Source organism: Oncorhynchus clarkii, unplaced genomic scaffold (genome assembly GCF_045791955.1).
Source record: "Oncorhynchus clarkii lewisi isolate Uvic-CL-2024 unplaced genomic scaffold, UVic_Ocla_1.0 unplaced_contig_4023_pilon_pilon, whole genome shotgun sequence".
Classification (NCBI taxonomy): domain Eukaryota; kingdom Metazoa; phylum Chordata; class Actinopteri; order Salmoniformes; family Salmonidae; genus Oncorhynchus; species Oncorhynchus clarkii.
Genome location: NW_027258189.1, coordinates 20,001 through 42,773, shown reverse-complemented (window position 1 = coordinate 42,773; position 22,773 = coordinate 20,001). Strand labels below are relative to the sequence as shown.

Sequence of the window (22,773 nt, the reverse complement as noted above, 5' to 3'; positions counted from 1 at the left end):
CAGGCTCAGGGCAGGCAGAATGGTCCGAAATCCAAGGCAGCAATAAACAGGTACAGAATATCAGGCAGGCTCAGGGCAGGCAGAATGGTCAGAACCGGGGAGACTAGAAAACAGAAACTAGCAAGACTGGAAATGGGAAAACACGCTGGTAAGACTTGATGAGACAAGACAAACTGGTAACAGACAAACAGAAAACACTGGAATAAATAACTAAGAGATAATGGGGACAAATGGGAGACACCTGGTGGGGGGTGGAGACAGATGAAAAAGATCAGGGCGTGACAGAACAATGCAGAGAGGGAAATCTATATACAGTACCAGTCAAAAGTTTGGACACACCTACTCATTCAAGGGTTTTTATTTATTTTTTATTATTTTCTACATTGTAGAATAATAGTGAATGCATCATAACTATGAAATAACACATATGTAGTAACCAAAAAAGTGTTAAACAAATAGAAATATATTTTATATATGAGATTCTTCAAAGTAGCTTTGCCCTTTGCCTTGATGACAGTTTTGCACACTGTTAGAATTCTCTCAACCAGCTTCATGAGGTAGTCACCTGGAATGCATTTCAATTAACAGGTGTGCCTTGTTAAAAGTTAATTTGTGGAATTTATTTCCTTCTTAATGCATTTGAGCCAATCAGTTGTGTAGTGACCCAGACAATATTATTGGCACCTTCTAGAAGGGGTGGTATACAGAAGATAGTCATATTTGATTAAAGACCAAGTCCATATTATGGCAAGAACAGCTCAAATAAGAAAAGATAAATGACAGTCCATCATTAGTCAATCCGGAAAATTTCAAGAACTTTGAAAATTTCATCAAGCGCTATGATAAAACTGGCTCCCATGAAGACCGCCACAGAAAGGGGGGACCCAGAGTTACCTCTGCAGCAGAGGATAAGTTTGAGTTACCAGCCTCAGAAATTGCAGCCCAAAGTCACAGACAGACACATCTCAACATCAACTGTTCAGAGGAGACTGCGTGAACCAGGCCTTTATGGTCAAATTGCTGCAAAGAAACCACTACTAAAGGACACCAATAAGAAGTAGAGACTTGCTTGGGCCAAGAAATACAAGCAATGGACATTAGACCGGTAGAAATCTGTCTTTTGGTTTGATGGGTCCAAATTTAAGATTTTTGGTTCCAACCACTGTGTCTTTGTGAGACGCAGAGTAGGTGAACGGATTATCTTCGCATGTGTGGTGCCACCGCGAAGCATGGAGGAGGAGGAGTTGTGATGGTGTGGGGTTGCTGACACTGTCTGTGATACACAATGAGTCAAATACACAATGAGTAACGATAACTTGACTATATACAGTCGTGGCCAAAATATTGGCACCCTTGCACTTTTTTCGAACAATGCACCATTTCTTCCAGGAAACTGTTTAAATTAAAACATATTTTGGTTTCCAAATATTTATGTCTTCAGTGTGCAGTTGAACAAAACAAAAAATTAACTAAATCTTAGCTAATTCCACAAAGAATTCCTACAATGGGGTGGCAGGTAGCCTAGTGGTTAGACCGTTGGGCCAGTAACCAAAAGGTTGCTGGATCAAATCCCGAGCTGTCAAAAATCTGTCGTTCTGCCCCCGAGCAAGGCAGTTCCAACAGGTTCCAACTCGCCCAACATGACTACAAAGTATCTAATAAATTACCTGTAAACTTGGTCCAAACATTTCAAACAACGTTCCTAATCCAACCTCAGGTATCCTAAAACGTAAATAACCAATAAAATTTAAGACGGATTGATTGATTGATTGATTGATTCCAATACCGGATAAAAACAATGTGAAGTGCGTTCAAGTCACCAAACATTAGACTCCACTTGGAGTGACACTTACAAAGAACAGCCATACTTCTTCATTTCTCAAAAGAAAAACATCGAACAATTTCTAAAGACTGTTGACATCTAGTGGAATCCATAGGAACTGCAACCAAGTTCCTATTAATATTAGTATTTTTTTTCTTCCCCTGGATGGTTTATAGTTTCCATCAGTTTACTGAACTGTTCAATTATTTGAATTCCATTTTGTTCATTTTTTCCCGAGTTAGGGAAACCCTGATCTACAGTGGCTTGCAAAACTATTCACCCCCCTTGGCATTTTTCCTATTTTGTTGCCTTACAACCTGGAATTAATTTTCGGGGGGTTTGGTGTCATTTGATTTTACACAACATGCCTACTACCACTTTGAAGATGCAAAATATTTTTTGTGTGTGAAAAAACAAGAAATAATACAAATAAAACAGGACTTGAGCGTGCATAGCTATCCCCCAACCCAAAGTCAATACTTTGTAGAGACAACTTTTGCAGCAATTTCAGCTGCAAGTCTCTTCGGGTATGTCTCTATAAGATTGGCACATCTAGCCACTGGGATTTTTGCCCATTCTTCAAGGCAAAACTTCTCCAGCTCCTTCAAGTTGGGTGGGTTCCGCTGGTGTACAGCAATCTTTAAGTCATACCACAGATTCCCAATTGGATTGAGGTCTGGGCTTTGACTAGACCATTCCATAAAATTTAAATGTTTCCCCTTAAACCCATTGAGTGTTGCTTTAGCGGTATGCTTATGGTCATTGTCCTGCTGGAAGGTGAACCTCCGTCCCAGTCTCAAATCTCTGAAAGACTGAAACAGGTTTCCCTCAAGAATTTCCCTGTATTTAGTGCCATCCATCATTCCTTCAATTCTGACCAGTTTCCCAGTCCCTGCCGATGAAAATCATCCCCACAGCATGATGCTGCCACCACCATGCTTCACTGTGGGGATGGTGTTCTTGGGGTGTTGTGTTTGCAGCAGACATAGCATTTTCCTTGATGGCCAAAAAGCTCAATTTTAGTCTCATCTGACCAGGGTACCTTCTTCCATATGTTTGTGGAGTCCCTCAAGGCTCCCACATGCCTTTTGGCGAACACCAAAAGTGTTTGCTTATTTCTTTCTTTAAGGAATTACTTTTTTTCTGGCCACTATTCCGAAAAGCCCAGCACTGTGGAGTGTATTGGCTTAAAGTGCTCCTATAGACAGATACTCCAATATCCACTGTGGAGCTTTGCAGCTCCTTCAGGATTATCTTTGGTCTCTTTGTTGCCTCTCTGATTAACGCCCTCCTTGCCTGGTCTGTGAGTTTTAGTGGGCGGCCCTCTCTTGGCAGGTTTGTTGTGACATATTCTTTCCAATTTTTAATAATGGATTTAATGATGCTCCATGGGATGTTCAAAGTTTCTGATATTTTTTTACAACACAACCCTTTACTTCTCCACAACTTTGTCCCTGGCCTGTTTGGAGAGCTCCTTGGTCTCCTTGGTCTTCATGGTGCCGCCCCTTGCTTAGAGGTGTTGTAGACTCTGGGGCCTTTCAGAACAGGGGTACCGTTGAAGTCGGAAGTTTACATACATTTAGGTTGGAGTCATTAAAACTTGTTTTTCAACCACTCCACAAATTTCTTGTTAACAAACTATAGTTTTGGCAAGTCGGTTAGGACATCTACTTTGTGCATGACATTATTTCACTTAGAATTCACTGCATTACAATTCCAGTGGGTCAGAAGTTTACATACACTAAGTTGACTGTGCCTTTAAATAGCTTGGAAAATTCCAGAAAATGTCATGGCTTTAGGAGATTCTGATAGGCTAATGGACATAATTTGAGTCAATTGGAGGTGTACCTGTGGATGTATTTCAAGGCATACCTTCAAACTCAGTGCCTCTTTGCTTGACATCATGAGAAAATAAAATAAATCAGCCAAGACCTCAGAAAAAAATTGTAGGCCTCCACAAGCAATTTCCAAACGGTTGAAGGTACCATGTTCATCTGTACAAACAATAATATGCAAGTATAAACACCATGGGACCACGCACGCAGCCATCATACCGCTCAGGAAGGAGATGCGTTCTGTCTCCTACAGATGTACGTACTTTGGTGCAAAAAGTGCAAATCAATCCCAGAACAACAGCAAAGGAGCATGTGAAGATGCTGGAGGAAACAGGTACAAAAGTATCTATATCCACAGTAAATCTGGTCCTATATCAACATAACCTGAAAGGCCGCTCAGCAAGGAAGAAGCCACTGCTCCAAAAACCGCCATAAAGAAAGCCAGACTACAGTTTGCAGCTGCACATGGGGACAAAGATTGTACTTTTTGGAGAAATGTCCTCTGGTCTGATAAAACAAAAATAGAACTGTTTGGCCATAATCACCAAGGACAACAAAATCAAGGTATTGGAGTGGCCATTACAAAGCCCTGACCTCAATCCTATAGAAAAGTTGTGGGCAGAACTGAAAAGGCGTGTGTGAGCAAGGAGGCCTACAAACCTGATTCAGTTACACCAGCTCTGTCAGGAGGAATGGGCCAAAATTCACCCAACTTATTGTGGGAAGCTTTTGGAAGGCTACCCATAATGTTTGACCCAAGTTAAACAATTTAAAGGCAATGCTACCAAATACTAATTGAGTGTATGTAAACTTCTGACCCACTGGGAATGTGATGAAAGAAATACAGGCTGAAATAAATCAATCTCTCTACTATTATTCTGACATTTCACATTCTTAAAATAAAGTGGTGATCCTAACTGACCTAAAACAGGGAACTTTTACTAGAATTGTGAAAAACTGAGTTTAAATGTATTTGGCTAAGGTGTATGTAAACTTCCGACTTCAACTGTATACCGTAATTTCCGGACTATAAGCCGCTACTTTATTCCCACACTTTGAACCTCGTGGTTTATACAATGACGCGGCTAATTTATGGATTTTTCCCGCTTTCACAAGATTCATGCCGCCAAACAACTGAGCACCGTCACATAATGTGATCGTAAATCAAACTTCCCATCATTCTGATTACTGATGCAGCTTTCAAGTTGAAGGCAATAAATCTGGCTGTTGGAAAAGGAAATAGAGCTGCTGCATGGGAGCTTGGCCTTAATGAGTCGATGATAAGACGTTGGAAACAGCAGCGAGGAACTGACTCAGTGCAGAAAGACAACAAAAGCTTTCAGAGGGAATAAATAAAAATGTTTAAAAAATGTAACTCTTACAGAATTCCCCATTCACACTGTAAGATTGAAAGTTGGTATTCAGCACTCCTAAAATAGTGATTTTGTCAGACAGCATAGGCAGCAGCTCTATACTTTATGAGTTGATAAGCAGTAATAGTCACAACTGTGGGACTTTTATTGTTTTATTCTGTGTTACAGCATTCAACCCACATGTATCAAAACCTAAATTGAAAACCGTGATTTTTAAAATGTATTTTTGTAACAACCAAAATGAAACCGAACTGACCTCAAAGAACAATGAATTCCTTAACACTACTTGCTGATGTTAAGTGAGAGGTTGTTGCCCTGGCACCTCACTGCCAGGTCACTGACCTCCTCCCTATAGGCTGTCTCATTGTCGTCGGTGATCAGGCCTACACCATCGTGTCGCTAGTAAACACAGCTGATTAAACTAATTGCTAAATCTAAACTGAATATCATGATTATTTGATTATTGAAGTCAGGTGTGTTAGCTGGGACTGTGGCAAAAGTGTGAAACCAATCAGGCCCCCGAGGACTGGAGTTGCTCATCCCTGGTCCAGATGGACAGAATCTGGATCTTCTCAAGATTTCTCTCCCTACCTATCCACCTATGGAGTTTTTCGTTGCCACTGATTTTTTTCTCTCTCCTATGTTTTTTCTCTCTTCCAGGTCATTTGGTGTGGTGCTGTGGGAGGTCAGTACCCTAGCAGGGCAGCCATACCAGGGCCTGTCCAACGAGCAGGTCCTGAAGTTCGTCATGGACGGAGGATTTCTGGACCGACCAGACAACTGTGCTGACCGGCTGTAAGTCTCCGTACTGTACATATCTATGTCCAGCTGTGACTGGTCATAACAAGATTAATCATTATTGAAGGGAACTGTATGGAACATGGATTACACTTTTGTGTGTGATATTGATGAAATCCTGTTTAAACGACAACGAACATCAGCTCTCAACTAAAAGATGTAACAGCAGCTCCTCTCTCCTGCTATTCAGACACGACCTGATGTCGATGTGCTGGCAGTATAACCCCAAGCTGCGTCCAAGCTTCCAGGAGATCATCGAAATGCTCCACGAGGACCTTCACCAGTCCTTCCAGGAGGTCTCCTTCTACTACAGTCAGGAAAACAAGCCTCAGGAGCAGGAGGACTTTGACCTAGACATGGACAACATGGAAAGCATTCCCCTGGACCCGTCCTCCTACTCCCAGAGAGGGGACCACAGTTCCTCGTACTCTCAGAGGGGAGACCACAGCTCATTGCTGGGGTTGAGACAAAACAGCTACGAGCTACGTCCCGTACACACACATGAACGGGGGAAAGACGAACGGACGGATAGAACTAACAGAACACTGTATGGATATTGAATCCCTTAGGCCCAACCTTTCCTCACACAGATGCATAGATATGAATATATTTTTGTTTTGTTTGTTCATTTTATATACAGTGCCTTGCCTGTATTCGGCCCCCTTGAACTTTGCGACCTTTTGCCACATTTCAGGCTTCAAACATAAAGATATAAAATTTTATTTTTTTGTGAAGAATCAACAACAAGTGGGACACAACCATGAAGTGGAACGACATTTATTGGATTTTTCAAACTTTTTTAACAAATCAAAAACTGAAAAATTGGGCGTGCAAAATTATTCAGCCCCCTTAAGTTAATACTTTGTAGCGCCACCTTTTGCTGCGATTACAGCTGTAAGTCGCTTGGGGTATGTCTCTATCAGTTTTGCACATCGAGAGACTGACATTTTTTCCCATTCCTCCTTGCAAAACAGCTCGAGCTCAGTGAGGTTGGATGGAGAGCATTTTGTGAACAGCAGTTTTCAGTTCTTTCCACAGATTCTCGATTGGATTGAGGTCTGGACTTTGACTTGGCCATTCTAACACCTGGATATGTTTATTTTTGAACCATTCCATTGTAGATTTTGCTTTATGTTTTGGATCATTGTCTTGTTGGAAGACAAATCTCTGTCCCAGTCTCAGGTCTTTTGCAGACTCCATCAGATTTTCTTCCAGAATGGTCCTGTATTTGGCTCCATCCATCTTCCCATCGATTTTAACCATCTTCCCTGTCCCTGCTGAAGAAAAGCAGGCCCAAACCATGATGCTGCCACCACCATGTTTGACAGTGGGGATGGTGTGTTCAGGGTGATGAGCTGTGTTGCTTTTACGACAAACATAACGTTTTGCATTGTTGCCAATAAGTTCAATTTTGGTTTCATCTGACCAGAGCACCTTCTTCCACATGTTTGGTGTGTCTCCCAGGTGGCTTGTGGCAAACTTTAAACAACACTTTTTATGGATATCTTTAAGAAATGGCTTTCTTCTTGCCACTCTTCCATAAAGGCCAGATTTGTGCAATATACTTTTGTCCTATGTTGTCCTATGGACAGAGTATATTGTTGTCCTATGGACAGAGTCTCCCACCTCAGCTGTAGATCTCTGCAGTTCATCCAGAGTGATCATCACTGATCTCTGATCAGTCTTCTCCTTGTATGAGCTGAAAGTTTAGAGGGACGGCCAGGTCTTGGTAGATTTGCAGTGGTCTGATACTCCTTCCATTTCAATATTATCGCTTGCACAGTGCTCCTTGGGATGTTTAAAGCATGGGAAATCTTTTTGTATCCAAATCCGGCTTTAAACTTCTTCACAACAGTATCTCGGACCTGCCTGGTGTGTTCCTTGTTCTTCATGATGCTCTCTGCGCTTTTAACGGACCTCTGAGACTATCACAGTGCAGGTGCATTTATACGGAGACTTGATTACACACAGGTGGATTGTATTTATCATCATTAGTCATTTAGGTCAACATTGGATCATTCAGAGATCCTCACTGAACTTCTGGAGAGAGTTTGCTGCACTGAAAGTAAAGGAGCTGAATAATTTTGCACGCCCAATTTTTCAGTTTTTGATTTGTTAAAAAAGTTTGAAATATCCAATAAATGTCGTTCCACTTCATGATTGTGTCCCACTCGTTGTTGATTCTTCACAAAAAAATACAGTTTTATATCTTTATGTTTGAAGCCTGAAATGTGGCAAAAGGTCGCAAAGTTCAAGGGGGCCGAATACTTTCGCAAGGCACTGTATATCTATAGAAATGTTCCTGATTCATGATTTCAGCTGGCTGAGAAAAGCTGCCAGTCTGTCTGTCTCGTCCCGACTCCCGACATATTCATTACCCTAGTTTACCTGGAGATCGAATTTCAATATTGAAACAATGTTTGAAATGTCATAGAGACAGACAGCAAGTTTATTACAAATCTGCGCTGTTGAAATATAAATTGCCTGGCTGGTCTGATGAGACAGTGGATTGCACAGTCAGATGGAACAGAGTAAATAGGCATTTCAACATCATAGATTTAGCCGGTGGTAACTTGTGGAATAGACACCGGCTGTAATGCGGTTTTAACCAATCAGCATCCAGGATTAGACCCACCCATTGTATAACACCTTATTGCTATTTTAAGCTGCTTACCAATGTAATTACAGCAGTAAAACTAAATGTTTTGACATACCCGTGGTATACGGTGTGATATACCATGGCTTTCAGCCAATCAGAATTCAGGGCTCAAACCACCCAGTTTATAAAGTACAATATATCATTAATATCTCACTGATTCATCTTATTGTTGTCATGTAAATGTGTGTCTTGAAGATGTTGCTTGATAGTAATGGTGTGGATATGGAAAGGGTACTCTGTTGTCCCTGTCCAGCAGAGACGAGGCTCCCTGCTTTCTTAAGGAAATAATGAATAAATTATCCTACTCCACTCACTGTTCAGATTAGCAAAGTAATCTTGTTTATGTGGTTTTAAACAGACACCTTGCCAGCATGTAGAATGTTAGGTTGAGTTAAAACAGCGACTAGTCGTGGTAGCCTGCCAGTAGGAGCAGCCTTTTAGCCGGGACAGGGTGAGTGTGAGGAGAGACTTCACAGGCCAGTGTTTAGCTACAGCATTAGAGGGAACAACAGAACACAACAGGTCAGGGCAGGAAATCAATAAAGACTTACACACTGGTGATTCACAGGGAAACATCTGGGGAAAGAGCAGTTAGTAGCAGGCCACTGGAGCCTGGACTGGGACTGGAGAACAGAAGTTGTTTACTTGTTTTGTCCATGTAAGTATCTAAGTGTGTACTTGTTTTTGGTCCTCTTTTCTGAGAAGTGAATACAATTAGTGAATAATTGAAGTGAATACAATTAGTTATTTTGTTTTTTATTCAGGAAACATTCAGAAAAACGTAGTGTTTTGGTCTCATAAAGAGTTTTCATTATGAGAAGTGCATTGTATTTATTTATTATCATTAAGATAGATCCCTATTTGTCAAGGGAGCCCTGACCAAAATATATTATCATAATGGTGTATAAAGGTAGCAGCATAACGGTGTATAAAGGTAGCAGCATAATGGTGTATAAAGGTAGCAGCATAATGGTGTATAAAGGTAGCAGCATAATGGTGTATAAAGGTAGCAGCATAATGGTGTATAAAGGTAGCAGCATAATGGTGTATAAAGGTAGCAGCATAATGGTGTATAAAGGTAGCAGCATAATGGTGTATAAAGGTAGAAGCATAATGGTGTATAAAGGTAGCAGCATAATGGTGTATACTGAGAGCAGCATAACGGTGTATAAAGGTAGCAGCATAATGGTGTATAAAGGTAGCAGCATAATGGTGTATAAAGGTAGCAGCATAATGGTGTATAAAGGTAGCAGCATAATGGTGTATAAAGGTAGCAGCATAATGGTGTATAAAGGTAGCAGCATAATGGTGTATAAAGGTAGCAGCATAATGGTGTATAAAGGTAGCAGCATAATGGTGTATACTGAGAGCAGCATAACGGTGTATAAAGGTAGCAGCATAATGGTGGATAAAGGTAGCAGCATAATGGTGTATATTATGGTGTCATTTCACACACATGACTGGTTTATCAGATGTATACTTTTTCTTCAAACTTCACTCCAGATCCTCACTATTTGTTGATCTCCAAATCCTTTTAATTCCATTCCGTTTCGTCCATAAAGACAACATTTAATTTCCCAAATGAGGCATTAGTTCAGAGTCTGCTGAAACCCCTGTACAACCAAGTGCTAATGTAGTTACAATGTTAGTAATAGATTGATAGAAGGAACACTTCTCTGAGAATTAGCCATAAGTGAAATAGTTGACATTCTGAAACCTTTAACAAGACACATTTCTAGGAACTGCCAGTATGGTGTGGTAGTTGTTGTGTCTAGACTTTCATTGGCCAAAAACATGTAAAGCATCTCATGGCTGTGAGAGAAAGGGGGGATAGATTCTGTCTGCCATGCCTTGCTCTGCTCCCTCTCCAGAGAGAGTGCCTTGTCATTCCATGTAAAAGCTGTGGTCCCACTTTAAACCAAGCAACCATTTAAAAACCTTTTTAAGACCTTCACAAATGCTTCACAGATCATTCATCAATAAATGTTATGTAAGGCCTCCCGGGTGGCGCAGTGGTTAAGGGCGCTGTACTGCAGCGCCAGCTGTGCCATCAGAGTCCCTGGGTTCACGCCCAGGCTCTGTCGTAACCGGCCGCGACCGGGAGGTCCGTGGGGCGATGCACAATTGGCCTAGCGTCGTCCGGGTTAGGGTTAGATTGTTCGGTAGGGATCTCCTTGTCTCATCGCGCACCACCATACCCTCCAAGCTCGAGACCCTGGGTCTCGACCCCGCCCTGTGCAACTGGGTACTGGACTTCCTGACGGGCCGCCCCCAGGTGGTGATGGTAGGCAACAACATCTCCACCCCGCTGAGCCTCAACACTGGGGCCCCAAAAGGGTGCGTTCTGAGCCCTCTCCTGTACTCCCTGTTCACCCACGACTGCGTGGCCACGCACGCCTCCAACTCAATCATCAAGTTTGCGGACGACACAACAGTGGTAGGCTTGATTACCAACAACGACGAGACGGCCTACAGGGAGGAGGTGAGGGCCCTCGGAGTGTGGTGTCAGGAAAATAACCTCACACTCAACGTCAACAAAACTAAGGAGATGATTGTGGACTTCAGGAAACAGCAGAGGGAACACCCCCCCTATCCACATCGATGGAACAGTAGTGGAGAGGGTAGCAAGTTTTAAGTTCCTCTGCATACACATCACAGACAAACTGAATTGGTCCACTCACACAGACAGCATCGTGAAGAAGGCGCAGCAGCGCCTCTTCAACCTCAGGAGGCTGAAGAAATTCGGCTTGTCACCAAAAGCACTCACAAACTTCTACAGATGCACAATCGAGAGCATCCTGGCGGGCTGTATCACCATCTGGTACGGCAACTGCTCCGCCCTCAACCGTAAGGCTCTCCAGAGGGTAGTGAGGTCTGCACAACGCATCACCGGGGGCAAACTACCTGCCCTCCAGGACACCTACACCACCCGATGTTACAGGAAGGCCATAAAGATCATCAAGGACATCAACCATCTAACACTTATCAGAGGTTAAGGCTTCATAACACTTATCAGAGGTTATAAGGCTTCATAACACTTATCGGAGGTTATAAGGCTTCATAACACTTATCAGAGGTTATAAGGCTTCATAACATGCCTTGACATGTTGAGGCTCTGAAAGAACATGTTGTTCTACAAATAACATCTGACTCATTCTTTTAGCCCTTCTAGGAAGGAGAGAGGGAGCAGACTGGAAAATATGTCAACGATACCAGAGAAGATCAAAAACCTTCTGCTGCTTCAAGGACAAATACAAGTTTTTAGATGGATTTTGCCAACGATACCGGAGAAGATGCCAACGATACCGGAGAAGATGCCAACGATACCGGAGAAGATGCCAACGATACCGGAGAAGATGCCAACGATACCGGAGAAGATGCCAACGATACCGGAGAAGACCAAAACCTTCTGCTGCTTCAAGGACAAATACAAGTTTTTAGATGGATTTTGTGTGCATCAAAATCCATCAACAAATCAAAACCATTTCAAATGAATCTTCCACTTTTCATTTTGACCCCTGCCTGTATCCTGTTTCTCTCTCTCTCTCCTCTTGACCTCTGCCTGTACCCCCTGTTTCTCTCTCTCTCCTCTTGACCCCTGCCTGTATCCCCTGTTTCTCTCTCTCTCCTCTTGACCCCTGCCTGTATCCCCTGTTACTCTCTCCTCTTGACCCCTGCCTGTATCCTGTTTCTCTCTCTCTCCTCTTGACACCTGCCTGTATCCTGTTTCTCTCTCTCTCCTCTTGACCCCTGCCTGTATCCCTTGTTTCTCTCTCTCTCTCCTCTTGACCCCTGCCTGTATCCCCTGTTTCTCTCTCTCCTCTTGACCCCTGCCTGTATCCTGTTACTCTCTCCTCTTGACCCCTGCCTGTATCCCCTGTTTCTCTCTCTCCTCTTGACCCCTGCCTGTATCCCCTGTTACTCTCTCTCTCCTCTTGACCCCTGCCTGTATCCCCTGTTACTCTCTCTCTCCTCTTGACCCCTGCCTGTATCCCCTGTTACTCTCTCTCTCCTCTTGACCCCTGCCTGTATCCCCTGTTACTCTCTCTCTCCTCTTGACCCCTGCCTGTATCCCCTGTTACTCTCTCTCTCCTCTTGACCCCTGCCTGTATCCCCTGTTACTCTCTCTCTCCTCTTGACCCCTGCCTGTATCCCCTGTTACTCTCTCCTCTTGACCCCTGCCTGTATCCGCTGTTACTCTCTCCTCTTGACCCCTGCTTGTATCCCCTGTTACTCTCTCCTCTTGACCCCTGCTTGTATCCCCTGTTACTCTCTCCTCTTGACCCCTGCCTGTGTCCCCTGTTACTCTCTCTCTCCTCTTGACCCCTGCCTGTATCCCCTGTTACTCTCTCTCTCCTCTTGACCCCTGCCTGTATCCCCTGTTTCTCTCTCTCTCTCCTCTTGACCCCTGCCTGTATCCCCTGTTACTCTCTATCTCCTCTTGACCCCTGCCTGTATCCCCTGTTACTCTCTCTCTCTCTCTCTCCTCTTGACCCCTGCCTGTATCCTGTTTCTCTCTCTCTCCTCTTGACCCCTGCCTGTATCCGCTGTTACTCTCTCCTCTTGACCCCTGCTTGTATCCCCTGTTACTCTCTCCTCTTGACCCCTGCTTGTATCCCCTGTTACTCTCTCCTCTTGACCCCTGCCTGTATCCTGTTTCTCTCTCTCTCCTCTTGACCCCTGCCTGTATCCTGTTTCTCTCTCTCTCCTCTTGACCCCTGCCTGTATCCTGTTACTCTCTCCTCTTGACCCCTGCTTGTATCCCCTGTTACTCTCTCCTCTTGACCCCTGCCTGTATCCTGTTACTCTCTCCTCTTGACCCCTGCCTGTATCCTGTTACTCTCTCCTCTTGACCCCTGCCTGTATCCCCTGTTACTCTCTCCTCTTGACCCCTGCCTGTATCCCCTGTTACTCTCTCCTCTTGACCCCTGCCTGTATCCCCTGTTACTCTCTCCTCTTGACCCCTGCTTGTATCCCCTGTTACTCTCTCCTCTTGACCCCTGCCTGTATCCTGTTTCTCTCTCTCTCCTCTTGACCCCTGCCTGTATCCTGTTTCTCTCTCTCTCCTCTTGACCCCTGCCTGTATCCTGTTACTCTCTCTCTCCCCTTGACCCCTGCCTGTATCCTGTTACTCTCTCTCTCCCCTTGACCCCTGCCTGTATCCTGTTACTCTCTCTCTCCTCTTGACCCCTGCCTGTATCCTGTTACTCTCTCTCTCCTCTTGACCCCTGCCTGTATCCTGTTTCTCTCTCTCTCCTCTTGACCCCTGCCTGTATCCTGTTTCTCTCTCCTCTTGACCCCTGCCTGTATCCCCTGTTACTCTCTCCTCTTGACCCCTGCCTGTATCCCCTGTTACTCTCTCCTCTTGACCCCTGCCTGTATCCTGTTTCTCTCTCTCTCCTCTTGACCCCTGCCTGTATCCTGTTTCTCTCTCCTCTTGACCCCTGCCTGTATCCCCTGTTACTCTCTCCTCTTGACCCCTGCCTGTATCCCCTGTTACTCTCTCCTCTTGACCCCTGCCTGTATCCCCTGTTACTCTCTCTCCTCTTGACCCCTGCCTGTATCCCTTGTTTCTCTCTCTCTCTCCTCTTGACCCCTGCCTGTATCCCCTGTTTCTCTCTCTCCTCTTGACCCCTGCCTGTATCCTGTTACTCTCTCCTCTTGACCCCTGCCTGTATCCCCTGTTTCTCTCTCTCTCCTCTTGACCCCTGCCTGTATCCCCTGTTACTCTCTCTCTCCTCTTGACCCCTGCCTGTATCCCCTGTTACTATCTCTCTCCTCTTGACCCCTGCCTGTATCCCCTGTTACTCTCTCTCTCCTCTTGACCCCTGCCTGTATCCCCTGTTACTCTCTCTCTCCTCTTGACCCCTGCCTGTATCCCCTATTTCTCTCTCTCTCCTCTTGACCCCTGCCTGTATCCCCTGTTACTCTCTCTCTCCTCTTGACCCCTGCCTGTATCCCCTGTTATTCTCTCTCTCCTCTTGACCCCTGCCTGTATCCCCTGTTACTCTCTCTCTCTCTCTCCTCTTGACCCCTGCCTGTATCCTGTTTCTCTCTCTCTCCTCTTGACCCCTGCCTGTATCCGCTGTTACTCTCTCCTCTTGACCCCTGCTTGTATCCCCTGTTACTCTCTCCTCTTGACCCCTGCTTGTATCCCCTGTTACTCTCTCCTCTTGACCCCTGCCTGTATCCCCTGTTACTCTCTCTCTCCTCTTGACCCCTGCCTGTATCCCCTGTTACTCTCTCTCTCCTCTTGACCCCTGCCTGTATCCCCTGTTACTCTCTCTCTCCGCTTGACCCCTGCCTGTATCCCCTGTTTCTCTCTCTCTCTCCTCTTGACCCCTGCCTGTATCCCCTGTTACTCTCTCTCTCCTCTTGACCCCTGCCTGTATCCCCTGTTACTCTCTCTCTCCTCTTGACCCCTGCCTGTATCCCCTGTTACTCTCTCTCTCTCTCTCTCCTCTTGACCCCTGCCTGTATCCTGTTTCTCTCTCTCTCCTCTTGACCCCTGCCTGTATCCGCTGTTACTCTCTCCTCTTGACCCCTGCTTGTATCCCCTGTTACTCTCTCCTCTTGACCCCTGCTTCTATCCCCTGTTACTCTCTCCTCTTGACCCCTGCCTGTATCCTGTTTCTCTCTCTCTCCTCTTGACCCCTGCCTGTATCCTGTTTCTCTCTCTCTCCTCTTGACCCCTGCCTGTATCCTGTTTCTCTCTCTCTCCTCTTGACCCCTGCTTGTATCCCCTGTTACTCTCTCCTCTTGACCCCTGCCTGTATCCTGTTACTCTCTCCTCTTGACCCCTGCCTGTATCCTGTTACTCTCTCCTCTTGACCCCTGCCTGTATCCCCTGTTACTCTCTCCTCTTGACCCCTGCCTGTATCCCCTGTTTCTCTCTCTCTCTCCTCTTGACCCCTGCCTGTATCCCCTGTTACTCTCTCCTCTTGACCCCTGCTTGTATCCCCTGTTACTCTCTCCTCTTGACCCCTGCCTGTATCCTGTTTCTCTCTCTCTCCTCTTGACCCCTGCCTGTATCCTGTTTCTCTCTCTCTCCTCTTGACCCCTGCCTGTATCCTGTTACTCTCTCTCTCCTCTTGACCCCTGCTTGTATCCCCTGTTACTCTCTCCTCTTGACCCCTGCTTGTATCCCCTGTTACTCTCTCCTCTTGACCCCTGCCTGTATCCCCTGTTACTCTCTCTCTCCTCTTGACCCCTGCCTGTATCCCCTGTTACTCTCTCTCTCCTCTTGACCCCTGCCTGTATCCCCTGTTACTCTCTCTCTCCTCTTGACCCCTGCCTGTATCCCCTGTTTCTCTCTCTCTCTCCTCTTGACCCCTGCCTGTATCCCCTGTTACTCTCTCTCTCCTCTTGACCCCTGCCTGTATCCCCTGTTACTCTCTCTCTCCTCTTGACCCCTGCCTGTATCCCCTGTTACTCTCTCTCTCTCTCTCTCTCCTCTTGACCCCTGCCTGTATCCTGTTTCTCTCTCTCTCCTCTTGACCCCTGCCTGTATCCGCTGTTACTCTCTCCTCTTGACCCCTGCTTGTATCCCCTGTTACTCTCTCCTCTTGACCCCTGCTTCTATCCCCTGTTACTCTCTCCTCTTGACCCCTGCCTGTATCCTGTTTCTCTCTCTCTCCTCTTGACCCCTGCCTGTATCCTGTTTCTCTCTCTCTCCTCTTGACCCCTGCCTGTATCCTGTTTCTCTCTCTCTCCTCTTGACCCCTGCTTGTATCCCCTGTTACTCTCTCCTCTTGACCCCTGCCTGTATCCTGTTACTCTCTCCTCTTGACCCCTGCCTGTATCCTGTTACTCTCTCCTCTTGACCCCTGCCTGTATCCCCTGTTACTCTCTCCTCTTGACCCCTGCCTGTATCCCCTGTTTCTCTCTCTCTCTCCTCTTGACCCCTGCCTGTATCCCCTGTTACTCTCTCCTCTTGACCCCTGCTTGTATCCCCTGTTACTCTCTCCTCTTGACCCCTGCCTGTATCCTGTTTCTCTCTCTCTCCTCTTGACCCCTGCCTGTATCCTGTTTCTCTCTCTCTCCTCTTGACCCCTGCCTGTATCCTGTTACTCTCTCTCTCCTCTTGACCCCTGCCTGTATCCCCTGTTACTCTCTCCTCTTGACCCCTGCCTGTATCCCCTGTTACTCTCTCCTCTTGACCCCTGCCTGTATCCTGTTTCTCTCTCTCTCCTCTTGACCCCTGCCTGTATCCTGTTTCTCTCTCTCTCTCCCCTTGACCCCTGCCTGTATCCTGTTACTCTCTCTCTCCTCTTGACCCCTGCCTGTATCCTGTTTCTCTCTCTCTCCTCTTGACCCCTGCCTGTATCCTGTTACTCTCTCTCTCCTCTTGACCCCTGCCTGTATCCTGTTTCTCTCTCTCTCCTCTTGACCCCTGCCTGTATCCTGTTTCTCTCTCCTCTTGACCCCTGCCTGTATCCCCTGTTACTCTCTCCTCTTGACCCCTGCCTGTATCCCCTGTTACTCTCTCCTCTTGACCCCTGCCTGTATCCCCTGTTACTCTCTCCTCTTGACCCCTGCCTGTATCCCCTGTTACTCTCTCTCTCCTCTTGACCCCTGCCTGTATCCCCTGTTACTCTCTCTCTCCTCTTGACCCCTGCCTGTATCCCCTGTTACTCTCTCCTCTTGACCCCTGCCTGTATCCCCTGTTACTCTCTCCTCTTGACCCCTGCCTGTATCCCCTGTTTCTCTCTCTCTCCTCTTGACCCCTGCCTGTATCCCCTGTTACTCTCTCTCTCCTCTTGACCCCTGCCTGTATCCCCTGTTTCTGTCTCTCTCCTCTTGACCCCTGCTTGTATCCCCTGTTACTCTCTCCTCTTGACCCCTGCTTGTATCCCCTGTTACTCTCTCCTCTTGACCCCTGCCTGTATCCTGTTTCTCTCTCTCTCTCCTCTTGACCCCTGCCTGTATCCCCTGATACTCTCTCTCTCCTCTTGACCCCTGCCTGTATCCCCTGTTACTCTCTCCTCTTGACCCCTGCCTGTATCCCCTGTTACTCTCTCTCTCCTCTTGACCCCTGCCTGTATCCCCTGTTTCTCTCTCTCTCCTCTTGACCCCTGCCTGTATCCCCTATTTCTCTCTCTCTCTCCTCTTGACCCCTGCCTGTATCCCCTATTTATCTCTCTCTCCACTTGACCCCTGCCTGTATCCCCTATTTCTCTCTCTCTCCTCTTGACCCCTGCCTGTATCCCCTATTTTTCTCTCTCTCCTCTTGACACCTGCCTGTATCCTGTTACTCTCTCCTCTTGACCCCTGCCTGTATCCCCTGTTTCTCTCTCTCTCCTCTTGACCCCTGCCTGTATCCCCTGTTTCTCTCTCTCTCCTCTTGACCCCTGCCTGTATCCCCTGTTACTCTCTCCTCTTGACCCCTGCCTGTATCCCCTATTACTCTCTCTCTCCTCTTGACCCCTGCCTGTATCCTGTTACTCTCTCCTCTTGACCCCTGACTGTATCCTGTTACTCTCTCCTCTTGACCCCTGCCTGTATCCCCTGTTACTCTCTCACTCCTCTTGACCCCTGCCTGTATCCCCTGTTTCTCTCTCTCTCCTCTTGACCCCTGCCTGTATCCTGTTTCTCTCCCTCTCCTCTTGACCCCTGCCTGTATCCTGTTTCTCTCTCTCTCCTCTTGACCCCTGCCTGTATCCTGTTTCTCTCTCTCTCCTCTTGACCCCTGCTTGTATCCCCTGTTACTCTCTCTCTCCTCTTTACCCCTGCCTGTATCCCCTGTTACTCTCTCCTCTTGACCCCTGCCTGTATCCCCTGTTACTCTCTCCTCTTGACCCCTGCCTGTATCCTGTTTCTCTCTCTCTCCTCTTGACCCCTGCCTGTATCCCTTGTTTCTCTCTCTCTCCTCTTGACCCCTGCCTGTATCCCCTGTTTCTCTCTCTCTCCTCTTGACCCCTGCCTGTATCCTGTTTCTCTCTCTCTCTCCTCTTGACCCCTGCCTGTATCCTGTTTCTCTCTCTCTCTCCTCTTGACCCCTGCCTGTATCCTGTTTCTCTCTCTCTCCTCTTGACCCCTGCCTGTATCCTGTTACTCTCTCCTCTTGACCCCTGCCTGTATCCTGTTTCTCTCTCTCTCCTCTTGACCCCTGCCTGTATCCCCTGTTACTCTCTCTCTCCTCTTGACCCCTGCCTGTATCCTGTTTCTCTCTCTCTCCTCTTGACCCCTGCCGATATCCCCTGTTACTCTCTCCTCTTGACCCCTGCCTGTATCCTGTTACTCTCTCTCTCCTCTTGACCCCTGCCTGTATCCCCTGTTACTCTCTCCTCTTGACCCCTGCCTGTATCCTGTTTCTCTCTCTCTTCTCTTGACCCCTGCCTGTATCCTGTTTCTCTCTCTCTCCTCTTGACCCCTGCCTGTATCCTGTTACTCTCTCCTCTTGACCCCTGCCTGTATCCTGTTTCTCTCTCTCTCCTCTTGACCCCTGCCTGTATCCCCTGTTACTCTCTCTCCTTGACCCCTGCCTGTATCCCGTTACTCTCTCTCTCGTGTGTGTTGTGCTGTGTTGTTGACCTCTGACCCCTGTGCTGTCTATTTGTCAGGTGATGTTCTACCTGGGCCAGTACATCATGAAGAAACAGCTTTATGACATGAAGCAGCAACACATAGTGCACTGTGCTGACGACCCCCTGGGGGCTGTACTGGGAGTGGACAGCTTCTCTGTTAATGAACCACGGTGAGGACACACACACTGCACGGTGTGGACATCTTCTCCATCAAAGAGAGATGCGCACACACTCGCACAATAACACACACAGCTTGGGACGGACAATAAACCCCCCAACACACACACCCTGTTTGCTCGGCTAGCGTTGCTCTACTATAACATCTCGGGGCCTCTAATGCAGCCCCGCTACACAGCCTCTAATGCAGCAAGATTACCCAGTATTTCAGTTGTTTTACCGTCCCATGATGAAGTGTGGCAGGCCTGTGAGGAAGGATCCTACAGCCATGAGGAAACAGCCCATAGCAATGAGCCTGGGCCGGTGCACGTTTGAAAAACTGATGAGCCTTACAAAACTTGAAAACTTGTCCTGGTCATCCTGTTGGTTTAAAGCCATGTTTTGCTTCCTCAGGTTTTCGATGACGCTCTTCATCTGTGAGTTCTCCTTCTGGAGTTTGTCAAACTCACTTAGCCCTTCTACACAGCCTCTAATGCAGCCCCGCTACACAGCCTCTAATGCAGTCCCTCTACACAGCCTCTAATGCAGCCCTTCTACACAGCCTCTAATGCAGCCCCGCTACACAGCCTATAATGCAGCCCCTCTACACAGCCTCTAATGCAGCCCTTCTACACAGCCTTAAATGCAGCCCTTCTACACAGCCTCTAACGCAGCCCTTCTACACAGCCTCTAAATACAGCTCCTCTGGTTCTCTAATACAGACTCTGTTCTCTAATACAGACTCTGTTCTCTAATACAGACTCTGTTCTCTAATATAGACTCTGTTCCTCTAATACAGACTATGTTCTCTAATACAGACTCTGTTCCTCTAATACAGCTCCCCTGTCCTCCAATACAGACTCTGTTCCTCTAATATAGACTCTGTTCCTCTAATACAGACTCTGTTCTCTAATACAGACTCTGTTCCTCTAATACAACTCCCCTGTCCTCTAATACAGACTCTGTTCCTCTAATACAGCTCCCCTGTCCTCCAATACAGACTCTGTTCCTCTAATATAGACTCTGTTCCTCTAATACAGACTCTGTTCTCTAATACAGACTCTGTTCCTCTAATACAACTCCCCTGTCCTCTAATACAGACTCTGTTCCTCTAATACAGCTCCCCTGTCCTCTAATACAGACTCTGTTCTCTAATACAGACTCTGTTCCTCTAATACAGCTCCCCTGTCCTCTAATACAGACTCTGTTCCTCTAATACAGACTCTGTTCCTCTAATACAGACTCTGTTCCTCTAATTCAGCTCCCCTGTCCTCTAATACAGACTCTGTTGTCTCATATAGCTCCCCTGTCCTCTAATACAGACTCTGTTCTCTAATACAGCTCCTCTGACCTCTAATACAGACTCTTGTCTCGAACCTCTAATACAGACTTCAACCTCTAATACAGACTCTGATCTCTAATACAGACTCTGGTCTCTAACCTCTAATACAGACTCTGGTCCTCTAATACAGCTCCTCTAACCTCTAATACAGAAGCTGGCCTCTAATACAGCTCTTCTAACCTCTAATACAGACATAGCCTCTAATGCAGCCCCTCTACACAGCCTGTAATGCAGCCCTTCTACACAGCCTCTAATGCAGCCCTTCTACACAGCCTCTAATGCAGCCCTTCTACACAGCCTCTAATGCAGTCCCTCTACATAGCCTCTAATGCAGCCCCGCTACACAGCCTCTAATGCAGTCCCTCTACACAGCCTCTAATGCAGCCCTTCTACACAGCCTCTAATGCAGCCCCGCTACACAGCCTCTAATGCAGCCCCTCTACACAGCCTCTAATGCAGCCCCTCTACACAGCCTCTAATGCAGCCCTTCTACACAGCCTTAAATGCAGACTCTGTTCCTCTAATACAGCTCCCCTGTTCTCTAATACAGACTCTGTTCTCTAATACAGACTATGTTCCTCTAATACAGCTCCCCTGTCCTCTAATACAGACTCTGTTCCTCTAATACAGACTCTGTTCCTCTAATTCAGCTCCCCTGTCCTCTAATACAGACTCTGTTGTCTCATATAGCTTCCCTGTCCTCTAATACAGCTCATCTAACCTCTAATACAGACTCTGGTCCTCTAATACAGACTCTGGCCTCTAATACAGAAGCTGGCCTCTAATACAGCTCTTCTAACCTCTAATACATCTCCTCTAACCTATAATACAGACTCTGGTCCTCTAATACAGACTCTGGCCTCTAATGCATCCTTCTAACCTCTAATACAGCCACTTAATATGCTGTCACCTGTTGCATGTGTTGGCTCAGATGTGTACTGATGATTCAAAAATGCATTACTGATGAGCAGCCTTCTGTTTGCTAAACAAATCAGAGATGTCTGATAGTGAAACCGTTTCACTATGCTAATGTTAGCCTTGTGTGTTTGTTGTTCTTTCAGAGTTCTCTTCGCTATGATCACACAAAATCTCCTAGCAGTGAAAAATCAAGGTACTTTTAGCTTTTCTTTCATCACTTCTATTGTCCTGTAGTTTCTAGTTGATATACATCTCTTTTGAAAAAAAAAAAAAAAACATTTGTACGCTAGGCAGTTCAATGTTGCGTAATGTATTGGGCTGATAAGACAAATGAGGAAGTAGTCTATTCTGATTTTGAAAATGTAGACGTTTCTATTTTTTTCCTTTTTAGAATCCCAATCTGTCTTCACGGAACCCAGGAGCCAGAGTGAACCGGATAGAGGGCCTAAGGTAAGAAGACCACATAGAAAGAGCATCTATTCATTGTATTTCTATGATAGACACATTAAACTAAATGAAGGAGGGGGGGGGGGGGGGTAAGAGCATGTGATTGGTTGAAACATTCCAGTTGGGGGGCATTGCTATAATGTTGCCGTACGAGATGGCAGCTGTTTTACAAGCTAGAGCACTCAACTTTGCTATTTTGTAATTCTTTAGTTGTAATTATACAAATTAAAATAAATTCCCATGAATTGTTTCCTCTGTAATTTATTACAACCGACAAGACCTTTTGAACATCAGTTCCGACTTCAACTCATCTGCCCTGGGCTCTTTCTGTAAATCCAACCCAATTTTACAGGCTGCCCCTTGAGAGAACATTTTGGTTTGGCCTTTGTAGCCCCTAGTGTTTAACCAGGGCTGGGATCATGTGAATGTTGCATTGACTATACAGTGTGGCTGGTACTGTCAGATACTTGTGAGATCTGTTTAGGACAGTTTGGTACTGTCTGATCTGTTTAGGACAGTTTGGTACTGTCTGATACTTGTGAGATCTGTTTAGGACAGTTTGGTACTGTCTGATACTTGTGAGATCTGTTTAGGACAGTTTGCGGTGGAACACGTGAAAATTGCTTGTACTTTCAGAGTAGTTTGTCGAGCTCGTCATAGGTGGGCTGGTAGCTACTGGTCGCTGGCTATCGACCTGTTGGAGAGCACTTCCCTAGACCCATTCCAAACTGCACACCGCCTCAACCGATGTTCCCTCAGTTTTTTATCACGGAGCAAATCTCAGGTCTGATGAGCACAAACTTGAACGTTGTGACAATCCTACTGGAGAACTTATTTGTATTGCTTTTAATCTTTATTTTTTATTTTTTTATTTTACCCCTTTTTCTCCCCAATTTC

At 46.1% G+C, this 22,773-nt stretch overlaps 2 protein-coding genes across 2 annotated transcripts in view; both read left to right on the top strand.

Moving 5' to 3' along the window:
- The window catches only part of LOC139395935 (insulin receptor-like), a 39,425-nt gene extending 32,969 nt beyond the window's left edge, over positions 1 to 6,456 (top strand). The window contains exons 19-20 of the mRNA XM_071143242.1: positions 5,691 to 5,825; positions 6,019 to 6,456. Coding sequence (XP_070999343.1) covers positions 5,691 to 5,825; positions 6,019 to 6,388 — 505 coding nt within the window. The 3' untranslated portion in view covers positions 6,389 to 6,456. The remainder of the gene's footprint in view (positions 1 to 5,690; positions 5,826 to 6,018) is intronic.
- Positions 6,457 to 11,752: 5,296 nt separating this feature from the next.
- Positions 11,753 to 22,773, top strand: part of LOC139395934 (E3 ubiquitin-protein ligase Mdm2-like) — a gene marked incomplete at its 3' end in the record, with an annotated part of 12,228 nt that continues 1,207 nt past the window's right edge. The window contains exons 1-4 of the mRNA XM_071143241.1: positions 11,753 to 11,920; positions 19,050 to 19,183; positions 21,573 to 21,622; positions 21,821 to 21,879. Coding sequence (XP_070999342.1) covers positions 11,753 to 11,920; positions 19,050 to 19,183; positions 21,573 to 21,622; positions 21,821 to 21,879 — 411 coding nt within the window. The remainder of the gene's footprint in view (positions 11,921 to 19,049; positions 19,184 to 21,572; positions 21,623 to 21,820; positions 21,880 to 22,773) is intronic.